The following is a 24,717-nucleotide window of genomic DNA, read 5'->3' as shown; positions in this document are numbered from 1 at the left end:
TGGGATATAGATCTATATAGTCTATATAGACTGAAGAACTGCTGGTAAGACTGAGGTGAGATTGGCAGGCTGCACGCTGAAGAACAGGCCTCCTATATAACCACAACCTTCTCTTAGAGGTTTTTAAGGTCAGGCTTGACAAAGCCCTGGCTGGGATGATTTAGTTGGGGATTGGTCCTGCTTTGAGCAGGGGGTTGGACTAGATGACCTCCTGAGGGCCCTTCCAACCCTGAGATTCTCTGATTCTAGTGAGGGCCTCTCCTCTCAGAAACCACAGGGACCTTTTGGGCTTCTCAGTGCTGCTGGGGCCCCAAACAGCAACGACAGCCAAACCTGCCCAGTCCCAACTGCCAGAGACCAAAGACTGCTCACCCTCCTCACAGGCACGGCTGCAACCACACAGATTCACACCAATCCCCCCTCTGCGTCTTGAGTTATTGCGGTTGTTATCTATAAATGAAGCCACATGCCCTGAGAAAACTTCAACTGATACAAAACACAATATCCTGTCTGCTTAGCAACACAGGTCACCACGAACACATCACCCCCCGTGCTCTGCACTGGCTCCCTACCGTAATCGGTTCAAGGTGGCTCTCCCATAGTCAAAGCCCTCCATGGGACAGGCCTTTTCGGCCTGTGAGGTTGCCTCTCCTACAATGACCTTAAAGATTTTAGGGACTGTTTCCAAATCCCGCTCCGCCCCAAGAGGGTGTTGCGAACACATTCTGTTGACATTGTCTGTCTGCCATTTCTTGGTGAGGATGGATCTTTAAAAAGCAGCAGACTGCCCGGGGCCCAGTTAAAAGACATCCCTAGAAATATGCCTCCCAAAGACAGACTCTCATTTTAAAACAAATCTACAATCAGTACAATTCTTACAGGGCCTGAAAGGAACAGTACAACTGGGTCTGCCAGTTTACAAGGCCTGCAGAGCCAAATGTGCCGTCTACTCCCGCCCTGTGGCCAGGCTGAACACCGCATGGCTGAAGCTACATGTGTCAGTGTCAGAGTAATACAATCACAGGCTGCTAGAGGGACGGAAGAGGCTCATCCGTCCTCGGCAAGATTTCACACCGCAGCACACTTTGAAGAACCTTTCCCACTCTTGCTTTAAACGTCCCAACTTAATGTGGCTTCTACTGTTTCCCTCGGGAGATCTAGTCCATAGATCTCACTGTCCCCATCTCAGTTTTCCTGGTTTTCATCCCATTCCTCCACCCTGGGAGCCCCGAAACAATTCCTCTTCCTCAGCGCTTGGGCGTGTTTACCCCAGTGTTAATCTATCAATTCTTCGCACCCCTAAAAAACCCGGAAATAAAACCCGGCGGGGCAGATGATCTAGAAACAAACCATTCTGCTTCACCAGCCCATGTTTCGTGCCCAAATTGTTTGCTTGTGTCCGAGTTTGGCCTGCGAGTGCATGGGGGCAGGTCTGTGTCTGCCTTCACATTTAGCGCAGTCTGGCACAATCAGAGCTCCATAAATAAAAAGCTCCCCGCGGCACTGCCCGGAGCGGATCCCTCGGGTCCTTCTCCGCACGGAGGAAAGGGCCGGGAGGGTCCGTGGAGTGTAGGAAAGTGGGTCTCCTGGCGCCTGGGTGACCTTAGCCCTACAGACCCACCCGAATTGTACTGAAAGCGCCGGGTACGTGGAAGCCGGACACGCTTTCAGTGGTGCGTGTCGGAGCGGCTGGGACACGTGTTGAAGCCGGGAGCCAGCCAGCCCTCCCTGCGGCAGCCGGGCGCATTGTCCATGGGCTCGGCTAGGTGCGCGGCGTGCGGGCTAGAGCAGAGCAGTGACAGCGGTTCCCCAGTGGGAAGCACCGGGACGGGACCCATCCCTCCACCGGAGCGCCCAGCCTCGGCGAGCGGAGCCCGGGGGAGGCTGAGCGGCTGGGGCAGGAGGCGCAGCTAGTCCCCGGGCCCCGAGCCGAGCCGGGGCACGGAGCAAGTTCCCCGCCTCCCCGGCACCTGGGCCGGCCCCTCCCCCGGCCCGGGATAGGCAGGGGCCCCCTTGCCGGGGGGCGGGGGAGTCTCGGAACAGCCGCGTCCCCGCCTCCCCGGTGCGTGCTGAGGTCAGGCCGGGCGGGGAGCGCGGCGCAGCAGAGCCGGGCTCGGGCTGGGGGCGTGGGGCGGCTGGCAGCGGGGCAGCAGCCGGAGCCGGAGCGGAGCAGGACGCTCGCTCGCTGCCCGGAGCCCGCAGCGGGTGCCGGGAGAAGCGGCGCGGGGCGCGGCGGTGCCCGCGGGGAGCCCCCGGCGCCGGGAAAGTTGCGCGCGGGGCAGGAGGCGGTCGGAGCCCGCGGCCGGGCGGCCCCATGGCGGGGCAGGGGCTGCCGCGGGCCGGGCGCGGCGGTGGGCAGCGCCCCTGAGCGCCGGGCAGCGCCCCGGCCCGGCCCCCCGTGCGCCCTCCCCATGGGCGCTGCGCCCTAGCGCCGGACCATGGCCAAGTGGCTGACCAAGTACTTCAGCCTGGGCAACAACAAGGCCAAGAGTCCCCCGCAGCCGCCGCGGCCCGACTACCGGGACCGGCGCCCCGGGGCCGAGCTGCTGGCCGCGCACCGCCACACCTCGCCCCGCCTGGCGCCCCGCCACCTGTGCGACGACCCCGGCGAGCTGCTGCGCGCCTACCGCGCCCAGAAGGAGCGCGACTTCGAGGACCCCTACAGCGGGCCCGGCTCGTCCCTGCGCAAGCTGCGCGCCCTGTGCCGCCCGGAGCCCTGCGCGCCCGAGGAGCCGGCCTCCAAGCCCCCCTCGGCCGCCGGCTCGCCGCACCTCTTCCGCAGCCAGAGCGAGCGCCGGCCGCCCACCCCGCCCGACGGCCGCTACCTCTCCCCCAAGCACCGGCTCATCAAGATCGACAGCGGCTGCGAGGGCGCGGGGGGCTGCAAGGGCGCCGCCGCCCCGGCCATCACCTGGAGCCCGCCCGGCGGCGCCGGCAAGAAGGTGGGCAAGTGTCCGGAGCCGCCGGAGAGCAGCGTCCCTTCCGCCAAGCCGGAGAAGGTGAGAGCGCCGCCGGGCATGGGGTACTGGGGTTGCCGTGGGACGTGCCGGGTCTCGGGGCAGACAGGCAAGCGGTCCCCAAGCTCGAGGCTTGGCAGGGCTGCGACCCTGGTTTTGGGCAGTACAGCGGGCACCCAGCTGCCCGGTCTGCGGGAGCTGAAGTGGCACCAGTTCTGCACACGCCCGCGGGGAATCTTTGAGATGCAGGGTGCGAAGCGCTTGAGGGGAGACCAGCTGGGGGGCAGGTTGTCTCTTGGTCAGAGGCCTGGGCACCGCTAGGCTCCGACTTGCCGTGTGGTGACGGTGACTCAACTGCTTTCTCTGACCAAATCAAAGAGCAAGATCTGATGCCATCATGTGTCAGAGGGGGGAAGAAAGAGAGAAAGGAGAGGTGTCCAGGTCAGTAAAGGGAGAGAGAGAGAGAGATTTTTTTAATCTCAGCCTTGCAGGAAATAAGACTTGGAAAAGATTAAAAGAACTGTGGGTCAGGCACTACAATAACCAGAGTATTCAAAGGAGTTTAACGCCAGCCCCTTGATGTTGGCACTCAGAGCTGGAGGTGTTAGCAAGGTTGCTAGTAGTGCTGAAGATACATCACCATCTGTTCTATTGCTGTCTGTGATTTTGTGTCACCTATGCATCAAACATCAGAAAGCAAGTGAAGCTTTTTACAGGTTTCGCTGTGACCTACTTTGCCTGATTTTTTAATCCATCTCATTATTTTGTCTTCAGATATGAAAAGTGATTTATGTGCTAGAATCGGGAGATTTCTTGGCTTCAATCATTTGCATTTTTCCTGGAGATGCTCTGTGGAAATAATTCTGTGATTTAAGTTATGGGTGCTTACTACATAACTTTTTGACAGCTGTTCATAGGGAAAGCAGTATACATCCCCTTCCTCCTTTTGCATGTACGCTGTCTGTAGGCAGTCATACTGAACAAATTACAAAAGTTGATTTGAAGAGTAAGGCAAATGGTAGTGAGATTGCTATAGAGACTATTTAATGGAAACTTATGCCCAATGTTTGGAAAGGCTTTAAATATATATTAAGAATATAGGGATTCTCTTCCATACAACTGAATTATTTTGCTGGTCACTGCTTACTTCTGGTGGTGGTTCTAGAATATAAGAATACCTGACCAGATGTGATTCAGCACGTGAGGTTAGCTCCATATGTTTGTCACTGACTGATATGAACATTATGGAAGGGTTGCTTTTAGTCACTTATGTTGAAATGTAAATAGACACTGGATACTATGGTGATGAGCACCATAGAAATGCCTGTAAATGAATGGGAGGGGAAGTTCAGTGGCAAAGGTGAAGCAGAGATTAAGGTTGAGTAAAGTCCCATTGATTACGCCATATCTATTGGTGGTTTGTGCAATAGAAGGCACAATACTGAAACAGACTTCAGTGCTTGAGGCTCAACTGAAAATATTTTGCTTTCTTCGGGTAGTATTTCTCTACAGCAGTGGTTCCCAAACGTTAACAACCTGTGAACCCCTTTCACTAAAATGTCAAGTCTTGCGGCCCCCCTCCTAAAAATGAATATTTCCAGGGATTTTGTCCTTTACCCGAGTATAAATAATAAAAGCAGTGATCTTGGAAGTTTTTATGACATGCTTATTACACGCTATTTATTATTATTATTTATCATTACAGTATTTTTATTACATTATGAAAACCGCAACACTGTTCCAAGATCTCACTTTCGTAGCTTGTCTCGCTTTGAATAAGCCTGTTATAAGACAAGGCTCCTATGTTTCATCAAGGAGTATCAGATGTGAAACAGCATGAAGGGATTTAAGAAGCCAACTCAGAGTTCCTCCTACACAAGCATTCAGGTCTTGAGCAGTCCAGGCAAACACCACACGTTACAACAAAGCTTAAACTTGTTCTTGATAATAATTTTAAAAACAATACTAGCTGCCTATTTAATTTTAAAAACAGCAAAATATATCCACCTCCCTTTCCATTTCTTATAAAGAGTTTTGAAGTTTAAATCTCCTCAGTGTGATAGATATGGTTGCTTTGATCTGCTTAGCTCTTGGAAGTCCAGAGGCTCTGGACTGCTGGCCCAGTGCTGCCTGGGGTTCCTAGGGACAGCTCTGTCTGCCGTGAGTGAATTTTTTCCCCGAGAACCTCCAGGGTTCACAAACCCCGGTTTAGGAACCACTGCTCTACAGGTGTGTACCAAACACTGCAAACACTAGACCATCTATGGAGAAATCATGGCGGCCTTTGTACAGGGAAGTAGTCTTAATCATTTAAAAGTGAAGCTGGTATCCCCGCTTTTATTATCCTGATAACCATAGTCTAGTTTTCCCTGAGCGTAGTAGTGACTAGTTCTCAATTCAACGGCAGTGTACTCTGGAGTGTACAGGAGAGATTAATGTAACAGGAGGTTCATATAATCTAAATATTTGCTGGATATTATCAATTTAAATTGGGTAAGTGTGTGCATGTTTAGGCATATAACATGGTTGAATTGAATGGTAACACATTTCCATTGTGATTTAAATGAATAAATTATATTCTGTCCTAACCTAATTCCAAATAAATTAAGTTGTCAGGATAAAATAAGATTAAAACTCCAAGATATTTATTGTATTGTCAGTCAGTCATATGTAGTCACTGACTGGAAACACTTCTTTTCAAGGAAGTGAGTGATTTAAAGTTAAAATATTAATTCTTGTTTCACTTCTCCATAGGCCGCATGGCTTGAGATCTGTATTTGAAAGTGGCATGCCTCCGGCATCTCCTCCTTTGGGGCATGTATATTTAGAAAGTACCTGCCTAGTAGGGCATATGCAATGCATAATAGTTGCTCATTGGGCATGAATTTCTAAAAATCACGTGACAGTCACAAGCAAAATCATTTTACTCAATTTTAAACCCTACTGGAGCATTTTTTTTTTAAATAGCAGCTTCTAAATCTGCAACCATGGCAGCCTGTTATAAAACATGTACAGTATTTACCCATTAGATTGGAACAACTCAGGGAACTGCTCTTTTCAATTATATACTTGTTCTGAGGCTACATGCTAAGTTAAACAAAACAAACCCAACAATCGTTTAAAAATAGTTTGGATAAGCAGTTGAAGGCTCTTAAAGTAGGATAATGCCAAAAGTGACTTCCCAAATCTCAGTTATCACTTTTCTGATTGATATAAGTGAGAGAGAACACAAACTCTTAGCATTTTGAAGAACAAAACTGGAACCAGACCACGGCTGTAGTGTGAAAGGCATATATATTTGACTATTTTTGCCTGAGCTTGTGTTAGTCTTGTTTCCTGCTGTGATGGCTCATCTCAGTCATGAACATTAATGTACCTGGTCTCACGGGGGGGGAAGTACCAGATATAAGTTGTTTGACTTCTCTGACTGTGCTAAGTGCATACTCCGATTATATTTCCACATGCATGGTACCAGGCTAATATTCCACAGAATAGGATTTGGAGGTCATTACTGACTTTTCAGTGTTCCAAGGAATCCAGCTATAGACTGAGGACTCAACCCAAACAATGAAGCTTTCCTGTTTGGTAACATCAGATGATATTTCTGTTAACTTTCGTAGGAGGCGTTAATTTCCTGAACACTGACTTTCTCAGCTATAGAACAAAGAGGAACGACATAACTTTCCAGCTGAATTATTTGCTTCCTCTCAGTTGTGGAAATGAGAACTCTCTGGCTTTTCCATTACTCTGACAAGCAGCGGAAGGGCCTGGAAAGTTGGTCCAAAGGACATGGAATCACTCTTTCTATGAAATACTCTTTAGAACCTTAAGTTCAGCACAAGATTCTCGTAGGTAGTGGTTTACTTTAATAATATTTATATTTCTGTGTCCAAAGACCCCAGTCGGTGCTGGGGCCCCATGGGTGACAGTGTGGTCTACTCAGTGGGCTATGGGAGTCAGGGAACCGAGGTTCTTTTCCCAGCTCTGGCATTGCTCTGTTGTGGGAAGGTGGGCCAGTCAGTTCACCTCTCTGGGCCACTGTTTTCTCTGTTTAGATTGTCAGCTCTTTGGGGCAGAAACTGCCTCTCGTTGTGTGTGTACAGCGCCTAGCACATTAGAGGCCTCAGCCAAGATCAGGGCCCCAGGCGCTACTGTAATACAGATAATTTGCTAAGCACTAAGTACACTCAGGAGATGTGATTCTCTGCCCCAACAAATTGCAATAGTCCCAGATAACCAAGAAAAAGGGGCACTCTGCATTAGGTGAAAACATATGGCTTTACTTAACGCTTTCTGCGTTAACGGTAACAGTAAATGTCATAAATCTGCTCGTGTGTTAAACTGTCGAATTCATTAGACGTCAGTAATTGAGCTGTGCAGTCGGTATAGAACGGAACTTTTTAAATGAATGTAAACGCAGCCCAGGAACCCAATGCCGTTGTGGAGTCCCGGCCCTGACAGCATGTGGCAAAGCTTACTGTGTGATGGCCTGTTCGTGAGCCTTGTGAAATATGTTTAAACCAATCGAAAACCCGCTGATCTGGCCCAGAGCAACGGTTGGGCAAAAGTGAAACCTAAATCCTGTTGTGTCAACTGGAGCCTCTTGTGCTGTGAAGCACCTTGTTTGCTTCGTAACTGGTCCGTGGCTGTCTTGCACTCCAGAACTGCGCTGCAGATGGAGAGGTACTTAGGCACCTCAGACAGTTACTAGGCTGTGACTGTAACTTTTGGAAATGGTGGTGGGTTTTTTCTTTCTTTTTTTCTTTTTCTTTTTGAGACTCCTGCCCTACATAAAGCTTTTAAAAGCAAATTCATTAGGTGCTGATGCAGTCAAAAAATTAGTTCCTGCAGGAATATCTGACATGATTTAGTTAACACAAAATCAAGCTGATCCCTCACTGCCTGTCAAAGCTGCGTGTGCATGTTTGATGTTGTGACCGACAATAACCTGCGACTCGGAGGTACCTGAAGAATCAAAGCTGGTGAATTTGGGGAAAGAGAGTCCTACAAGGAAAAACATCATGTACGTGAAACAGTGGGAATCAACTTTTAAAATATCTAGTCAATACATTGTGGTTCTGCAAACCTGCATGTTCCAGAGTCTCCCACATCTAGTTACTTCTGTGGGAATTCCATCTGGGTATTTCAGGACAAAACTAGGCCCAAAGACTTTAGTGTATTTACTTGGCTTTTTTGCTCAAAGCGGTAGTTGCCATGGTAGAACTCTCTGAGGTGGAATTGAGAGGGCCTGATTCATCTCCGTCTTGCACTTTCTGTGTTGGGGTAGATGTGTGCAAAATGGGGATGAAGCATTACAGCAGCATCCGCTCCCGGTGGGATCTTGCACACACTGCCCCCTTCACCTTCTTCCACAGGTGTGAATGTCAGTGCAAGGTACCATGCGCGAGAGAATCGGGCCCAGAATGTCTGCTTATATTTAAGGTGGGCTTTTGTTAAAAGCGTATGTTGGGTTGCATTAATGAAACGTCTAGTACGGATTGTTTAAAGTGACTAAGCCAAAAGAACCCCTCTTCCTTTAAAGGTCTGAGTAGTTTTCCTCCTTAAGATCATCTCAGGTTTCAGACTGTGGAAAAAGTTTGTTTTAATCACTGTTCTCGTTTCGTAACAAATAACTTCCTGCACAGTCTCCTCTGCATTAGGCATGGAATGCAGTGACACATAGCAGGTGCGAGATGTGCTGCCAAAGAAATGGGTGTATTTGATGGCATAATAAATACTCTTAGTCTGAGGGGGCAGAGCAGAAATGAGGGAGGGGCGCACAAACGCCACATGGCAGCTGCTGGGAGGTAGGGTTCTGTATCTGAAGGCGAGCGCCTCGCTGGCACAGTTGGCTGCATTCTCGCCCAAGTTTTGAGGAAGATACATCTCTCTGTTTGTTTGCATGTGGCCAACACCACTTTGCAACATGAAGAAAAACCTTTTATTTCTGTGGGATGTAGTTCTAAGGAGCACCATACACCCAGGCTAAAAGTTATGTGCAAGACGGTTTTGTTGTTTTGACCAGGACAGTTTCATATATTCTAAGCAATATGGGGCTAATTCTGTCTGAGCCTTTAATCTGAAACTAGTGATACTAATATAACATTCCTGATCAGAGTGGTGCTGTTTTTTTTTAATTGAGATTTCTTTAACACATTTTTAAATATTTCCTGTTTCTTCCTTGCTGTGTAAAGTATCAATCTGTCTTTTGTGGACTCATTGCACGTAAGCAATTAAAACAACCAAAATGCATCTAATGTACATGGTGATGAAGTGTTGTGATTGATACTAGCATTTAAACAGGCTTGAACGTTGTAAGATTGCTTTGCAGAAGAGGCATTTAGATTTTTAAGGACAAAATACTAGTATGTTCTTCTACAGTGGCTCTTATCTGAAGATCTGTAAGTACTTCACAAATGTTGAATTGCAACACTTGTTTGAGCCTGTGTACACACAGAGGTGTGATTATTCTAGTGGCAGGTCGAGTACAGCAACTGTCTAACATTGGTTAGCAATCCTACAACAGTCCAAGTGAGAAATATCTCCATTTAGAACGGTAAGGGGCTATCGATAGGCAGAATATAAGTATCTGCCTTGGACTTTCCCTGGGAAAGAAGTGTCATGCCATAGGATGTGATGTGGAAGAGTTATACTGTACATTGCTATTGACAGACTGCCCGCTGGACCATCATGGAACCCCTGTTCAGTGCGAACTCAGTAAAATCCCACCCACGAAATAACCATCACCCAGCTAGTCCTCTGAGATCTCCCCTCAAGGCATTGGCCCACCCTGACTGCTTGGCTTGTGAGATCTGTCCAGATTACAGCCAGGAGGGTAAGGCCAGTGGACAGTCGTCAGGGGAGGCTAGCATAGGAAAGGAAGAGGAGAATTTATAGGTTGGTATGCATCCGTTTTCCTTCAGTATTCCAGCATCCTCCGTTTTTCTCCGATTACGAAATACCATGTTGTAAACATTCACTACTCATGGAAACTTTCCAGTCAAATATCTTCAATATAGCCCTGCGCACATGAGCAAACTCTCTTCCACAAATAATTGAGGGGACCTGTAACCTGAGAATCAAATGAATTACTTGAGAACCTTCTTTCAGTGGCAAAAGTTAGAGTAATAAATGCCATCGATAGTGCATCTTCAGTGTCCTTGACCATCAGGCCTTTTAATTACGCTTAACTGTTTGTATTTGATGTCTTGTGACACTGATTTCCTTCCCCCACCCTAATTGTAAGAATAGATTATTTCACATCTTTCCGGTCCCTCGTTCTGGCTCAGTGTCTGCTGGAGTCCCCACTTCTCACTATGTAGCCTATATATGGCTGCAACTCTTTCCTTCCAGGAAGGGGTGTAGATTCTTATTTATCTAGTCTATAAGCATTGCTCCTTCACTCAGAGGGTAGTGTTAGAGAGACGTTCAGGCCCTTCTCTGTCTCTGGGGCCTCGACATACTACACTGTCTGCACCTATTTTGTCTCTAGAAATGGTGACTTTCCCATCTGTGAGCCTGACCTGAAAGCCAGTTGCTCAGTGCTTTTGATCAAGCGCACTCGCGCTCTGGCTCATCGTAAAGCTATTTCTTCTGGAAATAACTTTTGACAGTCTCCTGACTGCTGTTTTACAACCAGAACAGCTGTTGGGTCTGAAGCAGTTTCCTTAGCAGTGAAGGGTAAAACTGGAAAGTTTGTGGCTTGAGCATTGCACATTTCATCACCGCAGTATCTGAGCATCTCCCAACAGCCTGTGTGGTATGGAAATATCGTCTCTCTTTTTCCAGGCTGGGAACAGAGCTGTGCAGAGAGGTCAGAAGAAGTCAGGGTCAGATTGAGTGCTTTTTGGGCACCACTGAAGTGTTCTTGTAAGGTCAAGTTTATGACCTTATGAAGGTGATGCTTTTTCTGTCAAAAATACTGTCAAAAATACTGAGCTGAACCTAGGTGTGTCCACCCTTCTCTGGCACTTAGACCCCGGCTAACCTCCTAAACCCCAATAACAAGGGTGATTCTATTTTTTGTTCACTACTTAGGGCACGTCTACATTTAAAATGCTGCATTGGCACAGCTGTACTGCTGTAGCGCTTTAATGAAGATGCTCTACACCGACAGGAGAGCTCTCCCGTTGGCATCGTTAATCCACCTCCCTGAGAGGCGGTAGCTGTGTGGATGGGAGAAGCTCTCCTCCCAACATAGCACCGTCTACGTTGGGGGGCTAGGTTGCTATAACTACATTGCTCAGGGATGTGGATTTTTTTGCACCGCTGAGTGATGTTGTTGTACTGACCTAGGTCTGTGGCATAAGTGCAGACTCCGTGGGTGCTCTGGGGCTGGAGCACCCATGGGGAAAAATTGGTGGGTGCTCTGCAGCCAAGATCCCTGCCCTCCCTCCCCCCTCCCCAGCTCAGCTCCGCCTCCTCCCCTGAGCGCACCGCATCCCCGCTTCTCCTCCCAGGCTTGCTGCCGCGAAACAAGCTGTGGGAGGGAGAGGAAAGGAGCGGGAATGCAGCGCGGTTAGGGGAGGAGGGCGGGGTAGGGATGGAATCAGGGCAGGGCGGGGGAGTGGGAGCACACCCTGGTGGCGCCTATGGTCTGTAGTACACAGCAGACCTTAGTGGTGAGCGTAATGTATTCATGTTTATGATGTGCTCCAATAGAGCAGTGATAAGTGTTACAGAAAAACTTAGAAAAATTAAACTTGATTCAACCGCAGTTGGTTGAGTTGTCGCTTAGAGCTATGTGGCGAGCAAAATCTAGATCTTCTAGTGCACTCTTGTTGAGCCGTACAATTCCTGCGTTGTATCTAGCTGTGCTTTTTCTCATGATGAAGTCAGTGGCAATGTCAAACAGGAGAGGTGAGACTATATTCTAATTGGGCACCAGTGTCTAGGTCGAACCATTCCGTCAAGCCTGTGTGTACTTTCTGTGCATGCCGCATCACAGAAACAATGGGGTTAATTATGAAAAAACATACCTAATGAGAACCCCAGCAGCGCCCCATTCAACCTTTACTTGAGAAGGCAAAGGAACAGTAGAGGAGAATCTTCATGTACTTTGGCAGTAAAGTGCAAGCCAATGGGAATACACCTCTACCCCGTTATAACGCCACCCGATATAACACGAAGTCGGATATAACGCAGTAAAGCAGTGCTCCGCGGGGGTGGATCAAAGCAAGTTTGATATAACGCGGTTTCACCTATAACGCGGTAAGATTTTTTTTTGGCTCCCAAGGACAGCGTTATATCGGGGTAGAGATGTATCTGGAAGGGAAGAATGTCCTGAATTGGCAAAGTGGCAACTGCATTCCCCAGTTTACACAAGATTGGGTGTACTGACAATCTGCAACCTGATAACTCTGTCCATTTTAGTAGTGTGTCAGGAGGATGTTAAACAGCAGCTACGAAACTTGAATAGTTTTAAATGAGCAAGTACAGATAACTTGCATCCAAGAACTTTAAAAGAACTGGCTGAGGAGCTGGCTGGAGTGTTGATTTTTACAAAGCAAACGGCTTTGTAAAATGCTAGCTATTAAATGGAATGAATTTGTAACCGATACGGAGATTTGTTAGCATTTAACAACTACTTATCTCCAAAGTTATGCAGAAAAGAAGATGGAAATAACTGGGACAGGCATTAAGAATGAGGCCAAAGCGTCTGCTGTGGCAGGCATGCCGTTGGGCAGCTGGAAGAACACGGACAAGGGGCCGACCAAAATAATCCCTCCACCGAACAGTACTTAGGGAAAAGTTATGGGATTCAACCACATAGACAGCGACCCAGGCCGGACAGCATTGGTGGAGCCTTGTTTGTGCCCTAAGCTATGTCTGATGGATTCAGAACAACCAGTAAGTCACAGCTGCAGCTCGTGGAGGAGAAAAGGACCTTTTGGTGTGGGTGTGTTTGCAGGGAATGTGACAGTGTCCCATCTCCAAACAGAGAGGCAGTGCTTTGTCTTTCATGGGTCCCGTTTTGTCACAAATGAAAAGGAGTCTCACCTCTCCCGTTCATGAAGCAGCCCAAAACCATTTCTGCGCCACGAGTTTAAAGACTGCGATGGGGGCAGAGGGGGAATGCTGGGTCACATGGTGGTGGTAGGGTTGCAATCTGAATGGTGACGTTGTGGGCCATTGGAGGAGATCATTTAGACTTGTGCTCACAGAGCGTACGTGTTGCTGGAGATTGTTTGACCCAAGGTTTTTAATGCCATCTTACGTACTGCAAAGCAGTCTGTGACTAGCCCCTTTAGTGTGATTCTCTCTTAATGGTCTGGTGTGAGTGTCTTGCCTGTGGATGCTAGCTGTTGTAATAAGGGTACCGTAGGTGACTGTCTCTCTCCTATTCCTGCTGCCAGACCGCTCCCCCTGTGCGGCAGTAAGGTTTCCCCACAAATGCCGTACTTCAGGTGCAGGGTGTAAGTCCTTCAGTGCTCTTGGGATGATCCTGTTCAGTCAAGAGTAGATGTGTGGTGCTCCTAACTATCTGCTGGGTCGGTTTCCTGGATCCTTCGCGCTGAGGACCTCCCTCCATTGGCATGGGTTGGAGAGGCTCACTTTGCCCTGGAAGTTGTACTGGCTTGTCCCTATCGCATAGTGAATGTGTGTGTCGCCTGTCCTAGTTATTGTTTTAACTGATTTATTTGATAATGGCTTGGATGTCTCTAAACGTACCTCAACCCTGTGTATCAGGGTATTCAGCTGCCCCTCTCTATGACCGGGGATCTCAGCGGTGGCTTAGCAGAGTATTGGGCTGGTAGGGAGAACGCAGCAGCCTGCAGTCCTGCCTCTACAGCCGTAGATGGGTCTAGAATTCTTCCCAAACTCTCGAAGTGTGGCATTGAGTTTCTCAGCTCCGACGTCGGGCGGGGGGTGGGGGCTGGCTCTGAATATCCCAGCTAATGATAAACTTCTATCCTTAAAAAGCGACAAAGAGTCTTGTGGCACCTTATAGACTAACGAACGAATTGGAGCATAAGCTTTCGTGGGTGAATACCCACTTCGTCAGATGAATGTAGTGGAAATTTCCAGTGGCAGGTATAAATATGCAGGCAAGAATCAGTCTAGATATAACGAAGTTAGTTCAATTAGGGAGGATGAGGCCCTTTTCTAGTGACTCTCCTTCCCAGGGCATTGTCACAAGGAAAGGCCAGTAATGCGCTCTTCCTCCTACCCACCCCACCACACCCTGTCTGCCTACTTACCTAGCATTAAGGAACCAAACTTACTGGCCCAGATAAGCGTGCTCTGTAATTTCACATTTCTTTATATCCTCATTCATTCTCCTCCACACAACCTTTGCTGTGCCCTGGAATCTGTCTGTTGGGTAGCACTGCTGAAATTCATTAGCTAGCGATGGGTTAATGAGCAGATTCTGACTGCAGAGAACAAATCGCTCCTTATTGCTACCTGCCGCTCAGTTTGTCACTCTGACGTACTTCAGCACCTTTTGTTCACTATCGGATTGATTTGTGCCTAAGTAGTATCCATCCTCTTAGGACTAAAGGATGTATGCAGAGGTGTGTGCTACAGTGAGAATGGGTAAGTCCTGCTGAAATTCTGCACTCTCAGGCTGATGGGTGCAGGTGAAAGCATTGTTTGAGGTTGGGGAGGAAAGACAAAAATCTTCCCCATTTTCATTCCTGGTGCTTCTTCCCGGACAGCAATCCTATAATCCTTATGTGACTGCAGTTCTACTTGTAGATACATTAATGCTGTCTTAATATCAGGGTGGATAAAACTCAATGAGTTTGTTTTTTTTTAAATAAAAAAAATCTATTTTTTTTGATAAAATGCTTTTTGAGGAAAAAACCTATCTAAAGATAGTTTTAATTAACATACATTATAGCTCAAAGATATCTCATCATGGAATAGGGATTATAAATTCTAATTCTGTAGTATGAGACAATATATTCATGTAATATTTAGGAAAAGTTTTGTAAATGACTTCCAATAGTTCATGGATTAGGGACCCAATCTTATGGGGTTCCAGGTGCTTCGGTATAGATTTAGGTTAATCTTTCTATCTACCCAATGGGACTCAGTGTTCAGTCTAGAAGATACCATCAGAAATGCTTAGTTTTGCAGTGCTCAAACTGGATTTGTGTCTCCAGAAATAACATTTGTTAACAGCAAAAATGTTCATAAATAAACATACATATAGAGGTGAGAAATAACGGACCTCAACCCTATTGTCCCTCTGCAATTTTGTGTACACAGAGTCAATCCCTTACCTCTCTCTATAAAAGTGCAAAGTTTCAAAAAATTCAATGAATAGAAATTGTTGGAGGCGGACTAGATCTGGACAAGGAGAAAAGGTCTGGAGATAAATGTGAGAAGGGAGGGACAGGCAGTAGAAACAAGTGAAACAGTTTGAGCAGCATATTCCAGAAGTCTTGAGATCTTTCTGAGTGTAGCCTTCATTGATTTGAGATCCACCATACCATTATCTCCCTAGAAGGGAAAACCTATAATGGCAGCGGGCCATAAAAGAGACCCAGTTTGGGTTTCATCTATCTCTGAGTTGTGAAGAATATGTACACCTCTACCCTGATATAGCGCGACCCGATACAACACGAATTCGGATATACCGTGGTAAAGCAGCGCTCCGGGGGGGGGGGGGGGGGGGGGGGGCTGCGCACTCCAGTGGATCAAAGCAAGTTCAATACAACGTGGTTTCACCTATAACACAGCAAGATTTTTTTGGCTCTCAAGGACAGCGTTATATTGGGGGTAGAGGTGTATTAAGGTTATAACAACCAACAAGAATGCACTTTTATGTAGAAATCCATGATTAAATCGAGTCTTCCTGACTAGTGCTTTAAATCATGATTGAAATCAACGTGCTTAATATGCAGTGTTCTGGGCCTAAGCTATTCGGTCTCTTATGTTTTCAGCAGCCTCTGACTCTGTTAAATGCTCAATATGTGTCTTATGCCCTAAGCAGGCTTCAGATATAGGTTTGGAGCAAAATCAATTTGGCCTTGTTACTGACTGGCTTTTCTTTCTTTCCTTCTACGTCTAACAGAGCCACATTCTGAAAGAGTCCTCGAAGGAATTCAGTAATGATGAAAACTGTAGCCAGTGGTTTAGCCTCCACAACGGGGAGCTTGCTGACAGCAGTTTTTAGAATAGCCCTTTAAATTTGAGTTGGAAAGCCAACAAGCCACTATTACCCAACAATTAAATTGCCAAGAGCCACAGTTTGGGCTGCGAGTGCTTCAAATGGTTTTTGTGGATTTTCATCTTAATTTCTTTTTAAATTGCAATTGTGAGTCACTCTTGGGTTTTTCTGAATATTTGTTGTCAGAAGCAACAGTAACCCATTGTCACTTTGCTACAGCTACTGTGAAGTGCAACATCTGGTTGGTGACAACACACTTTTTCAGCTCTGAGACCTCTTGGTTTCAGATGGATTTTGCTTGTGTCGCCAAGTTGCATTCACTTGCACTCTTAAATTTCTTCAGGGTGACTTTAGACACTTGCCTTTTCATATGGTGCCTCTAATCCAGGGGTGGGCAAACTTTTTGGCCTGAGGGCCACATTGGGGTTTCAAAATTGCATGGAGGGCCAGGTAGGGAAGGCCTTGCCTCCCCAAACAGCCTGGCCCCCTCCCACTTCCCACCTCTGACTGCCCCTTTCAGATTCCCCCAACCCATCCAAATGCCCCCCAGCTCCCTGTCCCCTGACTGCCCTGACCCCATCCACACCCCTGCCCCCTGACAGGCCCCCCCGGGACTCCCATGCCTATCCATCCCCTCCCAGAACCTCCGCCCCCATCTAACTTCCCCCTGCTCAGGGGCTGGGCAGGACGGTCCCACGGGCCAGCTGGGGCCCACGGGCCTCATTTTGCCCACATCTGCTCTAATCTAAAGGATGCAAAGCATGTCACTAACTACATACATAGGGGTCATGTTGCCCCTGGCTGTATTCCATCACCTCCAATGTCTGGTGTATAACAGCTCACAGCACCACGACAGAGTTCCTGATGGGGAAAAGTGAAGGGAGAATGTATGTGGACACAATATGTTATTTGGGTTCAAAATAGGTAACCGCTTGCTCTTGCAAGAAGTGCCATGATGTATTAAGACATTGTATAGACAGGAACTAAGCTCTGATTCTCATTAAAAATACAGTACTACCAATAACCCAGAGCCTAACCCAGCCCAGTCATGCTGGAGGCACTGGTGTGTAATTCTTGCTTGGCAGGAAGAGCGCTCGCGAGTGAACTTACAACACTAATGCAGCAATTCTCTGATCTGAGGACCAAACAGGTCTGACCTTGCCAAGCTTGTGAGATCTGACAAGATCACAGCCCACAGTGTGTATGGCTGTAGGTGAAAATGTAACTTCTCTTGCAAAGCATCTCAATTGATCCTGGCACAACAGTGTTCAGAGAGCAGTTTAAAGGAATGCAACTCCCGCCCCCAAGCATGTACGTTTGTTAACTAGCCGGTCTCTGCTTTCTACAGCTTTAGGAAAGAAATTCCAGATGAAGTTCTGCCCTCCTCTGCTCTGAGACGCCCAGTGCAACGTGCAGCGGTGGGAAATCAATGCTTGCTTTTTGAAAGCACTGCCCTTTGAACAAGAATCTCTGAGTCAAGGGGAGAAGCATGGTGAAAACGGGGTCTGCTTGCCTTGCTCTAGCATGTTGTGTGGTGGGGTCACCTCGGTGTGCTGACATTGCTTTCACCCCTTGTGGCTATCCAGTAAATCTCTGTGCCATTGGGAGCAACCGGAGATCAGATACGGGGAGGAGGGATGGTAAGTGAAAGTTTGCCAACACCCCTCTGTGCTCCTATCTCCTTTCCAAGCCCCGCTGCAAAGGAGGGACTTGGCTATGGCTGACGCTGGGCAGACGAGCTGGAGCCGAGCCAGAGATCTCCTGCGGCAGATCTCTAAGAAACAGTCACTTTGCAGGCAGTTTAAATCCTAAATCTCCTCTGTGGGGATTTGCGGCAGCTGGCAGCTACGTATGAAACGCTAGGTTTAGTGAGTTCTCCGTAGTAACAAAGAAAACAAGTGAGCGGAACCTTGCGGGCCTTTCTAATCCCTTCTCCCCTGGAACTGCCAAAGGAAATGGCTTTAAAAAGTACGTGAAGTTGGAATAACTGAGACTGATTCTTCAGCCTTGGACAGCCCTTCTCCGTGGAGAAGATGAAAGTTTCCGAGACTGGCCCTGGGCCTGCAGAGCTCTGCTTCAGAAAGAGTCTGTTTATCTCTGGTACTCATCTGCCCCCCTTCACTGCAGTGTCAAGAGCCTCGCGATCTTTACTGTATTTCTCCTCGCAGCACCCTAGGGGCAGGGCCGGGCCGATAGCTACGTTGGACAGCTGGGAGCTGAGGCATAGAGGCCAAGCGACTTGCCCAGGGTGACATGGTATGTCTGTGAACTTGGACCCAGGTCTTCTAAGTCTAGGCTAGTGCTCTGACCACTGGTCCATCCATAAGAACCTAAGAACGGCCCTACTGGGTCAGACCAAAGGTCCATCTAGCCCAGTATCCTGTCTTCCAACAGTGGCCAGTGCCAGGTGCCCCAGAGGGAATGAACAGAACAGGGAATCAAGTGATCCATTCCCAACTTCTGACAAACAGAGGCTAGGGACACCATGAGCAATTAAGAAATGAAGGTGTGCGTGATGGCCCTGGAGCAGCACGGGAAGAGGCCGTGTGGTGACTTCCCACCCCCAGCTCCCCAAGAACTAAAACGACTGGTTCCAGGGCTCCAGAGAGTCCCATCTGGCCCAGCACAGTGGAAAGAAATCCCGTTAGCATGGGCGTCCGGTGACCTGGCCGTTGGGGGGAGACTAGCCCATGGCCCGCAGCCCCAGCGCCAGCCACCCTGAGTCCCTGCAGGAGGCCAGGCCAGAGCTCCAGGAACTGCAGGAGGGGGTCTGGGGATGGAGCGTGGGCCCATGCCAGGCTGTTTGGGGAGCTACAGCCTCCCCCAGGCTATGATCCCCGCTGCCCGTGCCTGTTAGCAGGGTGCAGGAGTGGGTTTCGGGGTGAAGAGTCAAACCAGGGAGTCTTAGAAGCGCCTTCCCACTAAGCCAGAACAGCGAGCTAAGCTCTGAGCTGCTGCGGCTGAACAGTACAGTGAAGTGTCCTTACTTGACTTCTTTAAGGGTGGGAGTTGGAAATGAATCTGTAAGAGACAGTTCGCTCGTTAAGATGTTGCCAGAGGCAAAGTTGCGCAGGGGACTAGGTGCCGCCACTTCACTTTAGGAGAGCTCTGTACAAATGCTTTCTTGGCTCACCGGTGAAAATGAGGTAGGTGGTCTAGTCTTATTCCCTAGCAAACCTTTGCTCCTACGCTGGGAAACTGCCACGCAACTGCACGTGATTGCTAGTCCCTGCTCCAGAGGCCGTGGACTGAATTAACAGGGCTGTTGCGGGTCAGAACCCAAGTTCCTGATCCAAGCGGCGTGGGGAAGTTTGCCCAGGATCTGCTCCTGCTAGTACGGTTAGTCAGTTTCACTGTCCCAAGCCTGACCTAGGCCTGGTGTGCTCTCCTAAAGAAATAATCAATCTGCCTAAGTCAGCCATTCCAGGAGCTGCTGCTCCTGCCGTAGCAGGAGCTGCAGGTGTGTGAAGGGGGCAGCAGTGCTGGAGATAACTAGGGGAGGTGGGGGGGGGGGGGGGAGCCCTTGCCCTGAGCTGCTGGAGAATCAAGGCTTTTAATATCAACAATTTCCACCTCACCATCAACCTCAGCCTGGACCAGTCCACAAAAGAGATCCACTTCCTGGACGCTACAGTGCAAATAATATACCGGAAACCTGCTGACCGCTAATCTTACCTATATGCCTCCAGTTTCCATCCAGGACACCTCACACGATCCATTGTCTACAGCCAAGCCTAAGATGCAACCGAATTTGCTCTAATCCCTCAGACCGAGACAAACACCTATGAGATCTTTATCAAGCATTCTTAAAACTACAATACTGACACATAAAGAGAAGGGAGTTACCGCATAAGTGGAGAACCAGTGTTTACAGGGCTTGGGGAAGTGAGGAAACAGATTGACAGAGTGAGACGGGTACCCAGAAGTCACCTACTACAGGACAGGCCCAACAAGGAAAATAACAGAACACCACTGGCCATCACATACAGCCCCCAGCTAAAACCTCTCCAGCGCATCATCAACGATCTACAACTTATCCGGGAAAACGATCCCTCACTCTCACAGGCCTTGGGAGGCAGGCCAGTCCTCGCTTACAGACAGCCCCCCAACCCGAAGCAAATACTCACCAGCGACTACACACCACTCCACAGAAACACTAACCCAGGAACCAATCCCTGTAGCAAACCCCGTTGCCTACTCTGTCCCCATATCTACGCTAGTGGCACCATCAGAGGACCCAACCACATCAGCCACACCATCAGGGGCTCATTCACCTGCACATCTACTAATGTGATATATGCCATCATATGCCAGCAATGCCCCTCTGCCATGTATGTTGGCCAAACCGGACAGTCCCTACGTAAAAGAATAAATGGACACACATCAGACATCACAAATGGTAACATACAAAAGCCAATAGGAGAACTCTTCAATCTCCCTGGACATTCAATAACAGATTTAAAAGTAGCCATCCTTCAACAAAAAAACCTTCAAAAACAGACTTCAAAGAAAAACTGCAGAACTACAATTCATTTGCAAACGTAACACCATTAATTTGGGCTTTAATAGGACTGGGAGTGGCTGGCTCACTACAAAAGCAATTTCCCCTCTCTTGGTGGTGACACCTCCTCATTATTGGGAGTGGACCACATCCACCCTGATTGAATTGGCCCTGCCAACACTGGTTCTCCACTTGTGAGGTAACTCCCTTCTCTTTGTGTCAGTATATTTTTGCCTGTATCTGTAATTTTCACTCCATGCATCTGAAGATGTGGGTTTTTTACCCACGAAAGCTTATGACCCAATAAATCTGTTAGTCTTTAAGGTGCCACCAGACTCCTTGTTGTTTCTGTGGATACAGACTAACACGGCTGCCCCTCTGATACAAGGCTTTTGTGAAATCTCTAGGTTGTGAAATTGGCCTTCAATCTGTGGCCGCCCTGATGTGTGATTGGAGTAGTACCACTGCCCTGTGGGATGGTGTGGGGCAGGGCAGCTGCTGCTGTGAGGTGAAAGCCAGCCTGGCGTTGTTAGGGTGCCTGAGTGGGTTGCCAGTCTGGCCCCGGGGGAAGGGTGTGAGAGCCTCTGAGAGGGCGGTGGGATCGTGGTGCCGCTCCCTTCCTCTCCCACAGCCTTTTGGTAAAGTGGCAGGAGGGGCACCACACACCGGGCTCTCTTGGCCTTGTAGGAGGGTCTCTGCACAGCTCTCTACGTGCTTGGGTTGAGTCAGCAGCGGAGACCCCCATATATGGGTCCTCAGCTAGGGTGACAGGCAGGGGCCTGTTGCTGCTGGTCTTCAGACTGGCTGGGGCCCCACAGCTCCTCAGCAGGCTGCTCCCTGTTTTCTGGGAGGACTGGGGTTGGGCCGAGGAAAAGGGAGCACTCCACCTTCCCTGCAGAGGCCTGTGTGTAGGGCCAGCTTTGGTTGATCTGTCTAGGCGTGGAGGACAGTAGCCGGGGGAGGGGATGTGGGGAGGAGAGCAGTGGGGCATTGACTGATTGGTGCATGGGGCTGATGCTGAGGCACAGAGTTCGGCCTGTAGGACACCAGGGCCCTCAGGCCGGGGCACTGGGAGTGTGGCTGGAAGGCTGGTGTGTTCTGGGCTGGCATGGAGGCTTGGTCCTTAGGCTAACAGGTGTTTATGTTCCTCCAGCCCTGAAGAGATCCAGGAACCCGTTCACCTCTATGCAGGCAGCACTAGAGAAGCTCTGCCCCCCGGGCCCTGATGTTACTTTCCCTTGCCTAAGCCCCCAGTAGATGTAGAATTGCCCAGGACTGCGATGCTCGACAGTCCTATGAGCTCAGTAATTCTCAGTGCGACTCCTTGAACCCAGGGCATGTGGGCTGTGACAGCCTGGCTAGTGGTGCTGGGATGGCTTCTGCCGGCTGGCAACGGTGGTGGTATCTCAGGATGGCTGCTAACTGGAGCTCTCGTTACTGCTCTTCTACACACCCGTGCGTTTTTTCCCTGGCCTTTGTCTCTGCTGTGTACTGTTCAGATTTGCACTCCAGGAATCCTCCAAGAGGAGCGTCCAGCATGGAGAGGAGGGAGCGAAATCAGCCGCTGCGTTATGTTACACTGACCCAGTCGTGCTGGCTCTGGCCCCGTTTCGCTAGCTAGCCTGTCGTGCCGGAAAAGCGTGCTGCACACCACAGGCATAATCCCTGCTGGCTCAGTCCCTGGTCATTTAACCGTCACTGATGCTAGAAGCCTGGGGCACCGCTTGCACTGAGGGACAGCTGTAAACTGGCCAGGGATATTTTAAAGAAGGTCTAATAATACAGAGATGTGTCTGCTTTTTGTATTGAGCCAACCCTTCTATTTAACTTCATAAGCCAGCTCAGGCACGAAGAAATTTGAGAGAGAAATTACAGCATTTCAGTCCAATTTGCAGCAGTGCTGTGTGCATGCATTTAGAAACGCTTGTTACGGAGTTCAGAAGTTCAAGCAAACGGGGATCCAGGTGAACTAAATTGAATGCTGAAATTTGCCCGGGTATGTGCAAAAACAGGTCGAGGCAAAAATGGGATGTGCTTGGCTTCATATATTGTAGCTGGAGAAAAGTCCAAACACTATTTAAAAACCATTGGAAGCATTTTGTGTTCACTAACTTGCACTTTGCCCTGTCTAAGAAGAAAGCACAGGGATGACTGCATTTCCCTTGTTTAATGTAACAGGCATCATAGCGAGGATCATGTTGAAATGAGAAATATAATGGCTCTTATGTCGGAAATTTAAGCCTTCAGGTGCACTTGATCAAGCTATTTGAGTGTAAAAAATAATGCAAAGAAAACAAGTAAGTGTGTGTGTTTTTGTGCACCTTGTGTAGCCAGACTTCTAGAAAGGATGACGCTTGGATGGCTTTTGGTCTTTAAGAATATTGCTACATATTATCCCATTACTATAGTGTAACTTGGTGCTGCAGTTTTACTCTGGTAGTAGGTCAGTTGCTAAATTCTAGGGTTATTTCTTATTACTGATGACATTGAAGTCTTGATGAAGTAACTTCCGCACACACAGTATTATGTAATGTTTTTATTTGTGATGCTTCAGTGTAGATCAGTATAGCTTCAGAACTCTCTTCTCATGTCTTGCCGCTAACATGAAGCATTGACATTGCCCGGGGGCTTGATGGAAAGTGCAGTACACAGTTAAGCCATTGTCATTTGGGATTGTACCTACAATCCTTTGAAGTGCAGTTCTCATCTACTGTTTTTCAGTGTATCCTGGGATCGTCTTGCTGCATGCATCTAGAGCCACATCATCTGACTTCAATGACAAAAATAAAATGTTAATTGCTTTTTACACCTTTTTAGCACCGTTGGCTCTGCAGCTTTGTGAGGGAGTGTGTGATTCACGTGTGTGCAACTCAGTAGATTTACTCACGAAGTTCCAGTTGAGTAGACTTGTGGAAATCCACTGAAGGAAGTCTGACTGTACATGTGTTTTGGGTCTGACTTGGGCTGCAGAACCTCTAATACTGGTGTTGGTGATCAAACAGAAAAGAGCCCTGCTTGATTTTTGCAGCTTCCAGGCTGAGTTTGCAGGGCTGACAGTAGTATGTGGAGAGGGATTTTATTTAGGCGATGTCGACACTACGCATCTTTTAGCGACACAGCTGTGCCACTACAGCCGTGCTGCTAAAAGGCGCGCAGTGTAGCTGCTCTTTGTTGGCGGGAGAGAGTTCTCCCGCCGACAAAAAAAAAATTCTGCCCCCAACAAGTGGCGGTAGCTTTGTCGGTGTGAGAGCTCTCCCGCTGACAAAGCGCTGTGCACACCGGCGCCTTTCCTGGGTTATTGATTGCCTGAGTTGTTCGGTGTAGTTAGTTCGGACAGGAATGGAGGTGTAAAGGATGTTGACACTTAATTGTTGGGATGCTGGGAACACGGCTTGGCTTGTATATCTTCTTTCTTTGTTAGCATCCAGATTCCTTTTTCCTTTCTCATTTCAGAATATTTTAAATTATTATCCCTGTAATAGCTGTAACTTGGCTACATTGCACATGTTTACTAAAATGCACGCTGACTAGCACATTGTCGCACACAATATGGACTTGTGTTAGAAATGGTTGCTGGTGAACATTGCCAAAGCAGCTGGGAGTCTGACAGCAACAAGAGGTTAATTGCAAATTAAAATGAAAGCCTCGTGCTCACTAAAGCATCCCATTCTGTAAGGTTACTAAAATTTAGTCAGCTGCTTGCCTAAACAAAAGGGCATCACACCTGATAAAGGACAATGGTCCTGAGTAGTGTCCGCTTCCTCTGGAATTAACAGGAGTGGAGGGTGCCTGGCATCTCAGAGGATCAAACCCATAGTTGCCAGACCTTTTGAAGCTTTAATAACACTTTATTAACCTATTTCTTTTGCAACAAATTCATTTAAATTGCAACCAAAAGATTATTTTTAGATCTTAAAGGGAATGAGTAGATGAGCCAACATTCATTTTGTTTCATTCTCTACTTTTCTTGGGCTTTCTGGCTTCAGTTTTGTGTTTTCTTCTCTAGACAAACCAACGCCGCAGTTCCACATTTTGTCAGTTTTTGGCAATTATATGTGGGAAGTTTGTTCTGCTTCTGAAATACGGGACCTTGGCTATCAACCTGATTCCAGGTATTGGTGTGTAATTGACCAGGGTAG

General features: G+C 48.3%; 1 protein-coding gene across 3 annotated transcripts in view; it reads left to right on the top strand.

Annotated features, from left to right (window-relative positions):
* The first annotated feature begins 238 nt into the window (after positions 1 to 238).
* Positions 239 to 24,717, top strand: part of SHB (SH2 domain containing adaptor protein B) — a 146,438-nt gene continuing 121,959 nt past the window's right edge. For all 3 annotated transcript variants that reach the window (XM_065549759.1, XM_024100195.3, XM_065549758.1), the window contains exon 1: positions 239 to 2,999. In XM_065549759.1, the coding sequence (XP_065405831.1) occupies positions 2,439 to 2,999 (561 nt within the window). In that variant the 5' untranslated portion in view covers positions 239 to 2,438. The remainder of the gene's footprint in view (positions 3,000 to 24,717) is intronic.

The sequence above is a fragment of the Chrysemys picta genome, chromosome 6 (genome assembly GCF_011386835.1).
Source record: "Chrysemys picta bellii isolate R12L10 chromosome 6, ASM1138683v2, whole genome shotgun sequence".
In the NCBI taxonomy this organism is placed as follows: Eukaryota; Metazoa; Chordata; order Testudines; family Emydidae; genus Chrysemys; species Chrysemys picta.
This window is presented reverse-complemented; position numbering and strand designations above follow the sequence as displayed.